The sequence below is a fragment of the Oncorhynchus clarkii genome, chromosome 2, assembly GCF_045791955.1.
Source record: "Oncorhynchus clarkii lewisi isolate Uvic-CL-2024 chromosome 2, UVic_Ocla_1.0, whole genome shotgun sequence".
Taxonomy (NCBI): Eukaryota; Metazoa; Chordata; class Actinopteri; order Salmoniformes; family Salmonidae; genus Oncorhynchus; species Oncorhynchus clarkii.
The window spans coordinates 23,206,043-23,213,093 of NC_092148.1; the positions used below are offsets into that span (position 1 = coordinate 23,206,043).

At 44.1% G+C, this 7,051-nt stretch overlaps 1 protein-coding gene across 1 annotated transcript; it reads left to right on the top strand.

Moving 5' to 3' along the window:
- Positions 1-780: 780 nt before the first annotated feature.
- Positions 781-5,221, top strand: LOC139380377 (gonadotropin-releasing hormone II receptor-like). Its single transcript, XM_071123006.1, has 3 exons — positions 781-1,554; positions 4,427-4,628; positions 4,800-5,221. Exons 1-3 carry the CDS (start codon positions 781-783, stop codon positions 5,219-5,221), a joined length of 1,398 nt encoding a protein of 465 aa, XP_070979107.1.
- The last annotated feature ends 1,830 nt before the right edge of the window (positions 5,222-7,051 follow it).

Consider the following 7,051-nt stretch of genomic DNA (forward strand, 5'->3'; position numbering starts at 1 on the left):
GAGATCGTCACAATCTGCATAGAATCTCAAATGGCATTAATGTAATCTCAACTGCAATACAGGTTTGATTCTGCTATTAGATGAATTAAACACAGTGATAACACATTTAACAAAATATCTGACACTGTATTCCCATTTGAACTTTGCTGTGCTTTAAGATGGTTGAAAGTGCAGTGATTGACATTTGGGTGACAATTAAACCAAAAATCAGACATTGTTTTTCCATTGGCATTTGGTTGTGCTTTTAGATGGTTGAAAGCATAGTGATAACACACTGGCAATTCAACTAACTTTTGGCTTTCTTTTTGACAGTGGTGAAAAAGTACCCAGTTGTCATACTTGATTAAAAGTATTATACCTTAATATAAAGTTACTCAAGTAAAAGTGAAAGTCACCCAGTAAAATACTACTTGAGTAAAAGTATTTGGTTTGCCTTTGTGTTTAGTGAGTCCACCAGACCAGAGGCAGTAAGGATGACCACGTGTGCTCTTGATAAGTGTATGAATTTCACAATTTTCCTGTCTTACTAAGCATTCAAAATGTAATGAGTTCTTTGGGTTGCCAGTGAAAATGTATGGAGTAAAAAGTACAATATTTTGTAAAAGTTGTCAAAAATATAAATAGTAAAGTACAGATACCCCAAAACACTACTTAAGTAGTACTTGAAAATATTTTTACTGAGGAACTTTACACCACTGCTTTTTGAGTGGGTGAATATATGTTGTAATCTAATTGATCAACGTCTCAACCAAATATTATCCAATTATCCACATTGAAATTATGTGGTGTACCCAGTGGGTACGCTTCTCTCTGATGAGCTGGTTGGTGGACTGTGGACTGAGGTCTTATTTTACATTGATAATCACTTATACTATCCAGAGCAACGTAGAATATCTGACAACGCATAAAAACTTTGATGTGTATATGATAATAATGTATGTAATCACAATAATGACATACATGTTTTACTTTGTCATCTACAGTCATTCATTTAAACCTTGTCTTTTCCAACCCAGGATGTCTGGCAACCTGTCCCTCCTGAGGCCTCCCTTAGTGGGTGCCACCGGGTCAATGCAACCCGCCCTCTCAAACATGTCTCAGTTTCCACCTCTGGTTGACTGGGAGGCGCCCACCTTCACCCGAGCTGCCCAATTCCGTGTCGGCGCCACCTTAATCCTCTTCCTATTTGCTGCCTGCAGCAACCTTGCGTTATTGGTCAGTGTGTGCCGGGGGCGTGGCCGGCGCCTGGCTTCTCACTTGCGACCACTCATCATGAGCCTGGCCACCGCCGACCTGATGATGACCTTTGTGGTGATGCCACTGGACGCCATTTGGAACATCACGGTGCAGTGGTATGGCGGAGACGCCATGTGTAAGATGCTGTGCTTCCTCAAGCTGTTTGCCATGCACTCGTCAGCCTTCATCCTGGTGGTGGTCAGTTTGGACAGGCATCACGCCATCCTGCACCCGCTGGACTCACTCAACTCCCACCACCGGAACAAGAGGATGCTGGGTCTGGCCTGGGGCCTCAGCGTGCTTCTGGCCTTACCACAGGTGAGTTAAAACCCTGGTAGCCTTGTTTACTATAAATAGTGTGGCACTCCAAGAAATTCAAGGTAAATTCCTTAAAATTAAAGTAATTTTGTTCATTCCTGGTATGTTGTTGAGATGACGTGTTCATGCCAAGTGCAGCTCTAGCTGTGGGTTAGTCAAGGCACTTAGAAGTGTGTATTTACATTTTAGTAATTTAGCAGACGCTTTCATCCAAAGGTACTTAGAGTAAGTGCATTCATCTTAAGATAGCTAGGTGGGGGGGCCTCCCAAGTGGTGCAGCGGTCTAAGGCACTGCATCGCCGTGTTGCGGAGTGACTACAGCCTGGGGTTTGATCACCGGCCATGACCGGGAGTCCCATAGGGCATCGTCCGGGTTAGGGGAGGGTTTGGCCGGGGGGGGGGGGTTGGTTTACTTTGCTCATTACGCTTTAGTGACTCCTTGTGGCGGACCGGGCGCCTGCAGGCTGACCTCGGTCATCAGTTGAACAGTGTTCCCTCAAACATATTGGAGCAGTTGGCTGCCGAGTTGAGCAGGCAGGTGTTAAGAAGCACGGTTTGGCGGGTCATGTTTCGGAGGACGCGTGACTCTACTTTCGCCTCTCCCGAGCCCGGCAGCGATGAGACATGATCTTAATCACAAAGTTGGTGAGAAAAATGGGGTAAAAATTACATTAATAAATAAAAAATAGATATCTAGGTGAGAACCACATATCACTGTTGTCGTAAGTACATTTTGCCTCAATACAGAAGTTTGGGTTTCAGTTGTTTTTGGAAGATGGGCAGAGACTCTGCTGTCCTAGCTTCAGGGGGAATCTTGTTCCACAATTGGGGTGCCAGGACAGAGAGGAGCTTTGACTGGGCTGAGCAGGAGTGTACACATAATCAATCGGTTTGCACAGATGTTTCAAGTGCCAGTTAACACTCTCGACCCAGTGGCTGATGCACTGTGGTGAATGATGACAGGTGAAAGGAGGCTGAGGTCATCATTTATGACAGATACTGAATTAATCTGGTCAAGGTCAAGCGTACATCTAATACACACACACATACACACACAGTGACAAACGAGGAGGCATTACCTACGATTCTGTTCCTGCATGGTGTGCTGTACTCAACTTTCATCTCATCCAGAAATTGAGACCACTTCGCCTACTGTGCACACATACTGATGGACCTAGATGGGGATATAATGAATATAGGCTGAGGATCTCCATGGCTCTTTGGCAATGTGTTCCTTGAATCAAAAACACAGTCCTGCCTGCCGTGTCATTGAAAAATGCTTTCCTGAAAACCCCTTGACAAAATCAGTGCATTAAGGATTATGTGAAAGTGATAGTTAATAGTGCACTGGTCTGTGAGGACAGCCGGTGTAGAGGGAAATGTGGATGGATGCATTCATTGATTTGCTTTGACAGGGAAATTAAATATTTCCTCTGAACTTGACAGAGTGGTTTATGTCTTGTAATATATTATTATTATAAAAAAAGATAAAAAAAAGATGCCCCACAGTGTGATCTTGAATTTGTTTTTGGCTACAACCAATTCAAGATCACAATGCGGGGCATCTTTTTTTCCCCTGTAGAAAATATATTACAAGTTATCGGATTTAGAATGTAGCCTAAGGAAATAGAAAATGTACAGTAAATAACTTACCGTAGTTTGTATTGTTCTTGGGTATATTCTTGCACAGTATGTAAAATGGTTTCAAAGAGTAATGGCATACTACTGCACCACAACTTCAAAGTAGTCCAGGCTTCTCTACATTGTTTGGATGGCTTACTTCAAGCTGCAGGAGAGTGACTGTTTGCTTGAAGGGGGTAGAGTGTCAGGGTGTGGGACGGGAGATTCAAAGGGGGAGAAACGGCATGCGTCCCTCATGAGGATATATTTATGTATCTGAGTAGACAAATAAGCCTAATTTGCTGCCAGAGTGGCGCCGGGGCTGCTGGGAGTTTTATCAGTGCACCTGCTGGTAGGCAAGTGATTCACCACAGTGCATGAGCATCTTGAACGTCTCGCCTCAGGCTCTTCCCCTCTAATTTAATTCTCAGGGCTGCAGAGTGCAGAGGGGCACAACAGGATTTACGTATCAGTGCCACACTGTCTGAGATCCCACGTAATCACCGCCCCTATGCAGCACTGGGGCAAGGACAAGGGGGTAGATAGACAGATAGGGATATGCCTTCTGGAGTCTTCCTGGAAATGAGGAGGCATTTCAGCGAGAAATCTTTAAATTCCTGGCATGCTGATATTAGTTAGTTAATTGTGCCCCCCAGAGTGTGAAATGTGATTATATTCCTGAGAATTAGGAATGTGCAACATCAGCAGTGGGAGGAGGGAGATGTTGTAAAAGCAAGTATTTAAACACTGAAAACAATCTAACGTTTTATTAATACATGGGGGATTGGAAAACAAGTCAAATTGCATTGTTGCAAAAGGCTAACAACTCAGATTGGATACAACTGAAAGTATAAAATCATAAATCAATTCAGTATTTATATATGTCTGTCATGGTGATTTATGTCCCCAAATAATTTTGAAAGCCAATGCAGAATATGGATCCACCTCGAACGCTATTGTGATGCTACTGACCACTGCATTCATTAATCAGAAAATACTGCAGACATGACTCAGCCACTGCATTTTCTCATTAAACCACCCATTTCTGGCCAGTGCGCCGGCACAAAATAGCAGCCAAGACCTCAACTGAGTTTTATACTTTGAAGGTAGATTAAATTATCCTCAACACAACCTAAAGTAGTACTGTAGTAGCCCAGTGTATACCTGTGTGAAAGGTACTACTGTATTTACAGTAGGTGGATTGTCATACGTCTTAGATGTTGTTGTTACTCAGTGACTTCCTGTTCCCCAGCTGTTCATCTTCCGGGCCATCAAGGCCGAGGGCGTAGACTTCACCCAGTGTGTGACCCATGGCAGCTTCAAAGAGCGATGGCAGGAGACGGTCTACAACATGTTCTACTTTGTCACTCTCTACGTGTTCCCCCTGCTGGTCATGAGCTTCTGCTACACACACATCCTTATTGAGATCAATCAGCAACTCCACAGGAACAAAGGTACAAGCTAGCTATTCCAATCTGGCAACCACAATACTTGCATGTCCAAAATGGCAACCTCAGTAGGCCTATATGCTGTTCCAACATGAATTATGCATTGACAATGTTTAGGCGAGATATGATAGCTACATTAGCTTTAGGAAGCTACTAACCAGTGCCATACATTTCCAGCTGGCGAGTCCTGCCTGAGGCGCAGTGGCACAGACATGATCCCCAAAGCACGAATGAAGACTCTAAAGATGACCATCATCATTGTGATGTCCTTCGTGGTCTGCTGGACGCCCTACTACCTCCTGGGTATCTGGTACTGGTTCCAGCCGGAGATGCTGCAGGTCACGCCTGAATACATCCACCACGCCCTGTTTGTCTTCGGCAACCTGAACACATGTTTTGACCCAGTCATCTATGGCTTCTACACGCCCTCGTTCCGGGCCGACCTGGCCATGTGCTGGTGCTATAGAAGAAGGGACATTAATATGTCGCCCAGGTCTCTGGACCGCCTGTCCGCCCACCAGGGCCCCCACAGTGGAGAGCAGGACTCTGACGCCCCCGGTGTGGAACAGACCAAAGAGACTGGAGGTGACGGTAGATGACTGGCGCTGACAGTAAGTACATCTGTAAGGTTGGAGAGCTGAGGGAGAGCAGACCTGGAAATGAGCGGTACTAGGGAGTATGTAGACCGATCTACTTATTTTGTGAGGTGAAAGACAGTGACAGGCTAAACAGCACCACCAAAATGTCTCCCCTCTGATTGTACGCCCATCTTTGACATTTTGAGGACATTGTTGAAGCATGGGAAGAGGGAAATGAATTAGGGGTCAAGCCCAACCTGAGATGAAAGGGGATAGATGGATAAAGAGACAAAACTATCTTGGAAGTCAAGGGTTGAAGGGTTCAAATCCTTCAGGATTACTTTACCCAGAAAATACATGTCTTCTGGGCCTAATCTACAGCGTTAAGCACCATGGCTAAGGCAGTTCAGAGGTAGACTTAGGAGCCACCCTGATCTTGTGAGCTTACATGAATGGTTTGTTGTTTCCAAGAGGTCCAGCGGGAGGCAGAACAGAACCAACCGGGCTGCAATACGTTTGTGCCAACGTTGGATATCCAGTTATACAGCAATAGTTAAGCACATGCCATTCTATTTCAATTACTATCACATGGAAAGGCAAACTCATTTTAAGTGCTGTTCCACAACTTTCTACGAACCATTAAAACCCTTGGCTGTCCCCATATATATATATATATATATATATATATATATATATATATATATATATATATATATATATATATATATATATATATATATATATATATATATATATATACCATGCTGCTTACAGTACGTCACACTGCTCGCTGTCTGCCTACAGGTTGCTTTTCCATGCAACACTGCGTCCTTACAATGCCAGGCTGCATGAGATGATCTCGATAGCACATCACTATACAGAACTGTCAAATTACAAACACATTTACAAATGCATTTGATGGTACAATAAAATGGTTGGTCGTTTCACTCGGAAGACAAACAGTCCAGAGAACTGTCACATTCAGTGCATGTCATGGAGAACAACATCATTTGTACTGTATTTACTATTCATGCATTCACTTCAGCCATTCAGGCTTGAAAACCAAAGCACAACTACAGTATATTATAACACATTGAGTGTACAAAACGTTAGGAACACCTTCCTAATATTGAGTTGTACCCCGTTTTGTCCTCAGAACAGCCAGTTTGTCGGGGCATGAACTCTACAAGGTTTCAAAAGCGTTCCACAGGGATGCTGGCCAATGTTGACTCCAATGCTTCCCACAGTTGTGTTATGTTGGCTGGTAGAGGATCTCTACTCTGAATAGATCATTCCATCTCATCCCACAGATGCTCAATTGGATTGAAATCTGGTGACTGTGCAAGACACTGCAGTAGCTGAATTATCTGTCATGTTTGTGGAACCATTCCTGGACAATCCTAGCCTTGTGCCATGGGTCATACACTGCTGCCTTGCAAGGATGCATCTGATTGGTAATGATGTTCAGATATCCTGTGGCGTTCAAAACTTGCTCCACTTTTATCAATGGGCCAAATGTGCGCCATGAAAACATGACTAACTGTAGCCCGTCTGTTGCTGCTCTACACAATTCGTGTCAGCCTCCTCTGTCCTCTTTCATCAATGACCCTTTTTCGACCACTGGCCTGCCGTCGGCTGGATGTCCTTTGGGTGGTTGACCATTCTTGATACACACGAGAGAGAAACTGTTGAGCCTGAAAAAAACAGCAGCGTTGCAGTTCTTGACACACTCAAACTGGTGCGCCTGGCACCGACTACCGTACCCCCTTCAAAGGCACTTAAATATACTCTAACCCGGAAGCTTACAAGAAATCCTGCTCTGCCCTGCGACGAACGATCAAACAGGCAAAA

Excerpts from the sequence above, each read along its gene's own strand:
- LOC139380377 (XM_071123006.1), top strand. The coding sequence starts at position 781 with ATGTGGTGTACCCAGTGGGTACGCTTCTCTCTGATGAGCTGGTTGGTG. Across the intron at positions 1,555-4,426 it reads TGCTTCTGGCCTTACCACAG|CTGTTCATCTTCCGGGCCAT; the intron begins GTGAGTTAAAAC and ends CCTGTTCCCCAG. Across the intron at positions 4,629-4,799 it reads GCAACTCCACAGGAACAAAG|CTGGCGAGTCCTGCCTGAGG; the intron begins GTACAAGCTAGC and ends ATACATTTCCAG.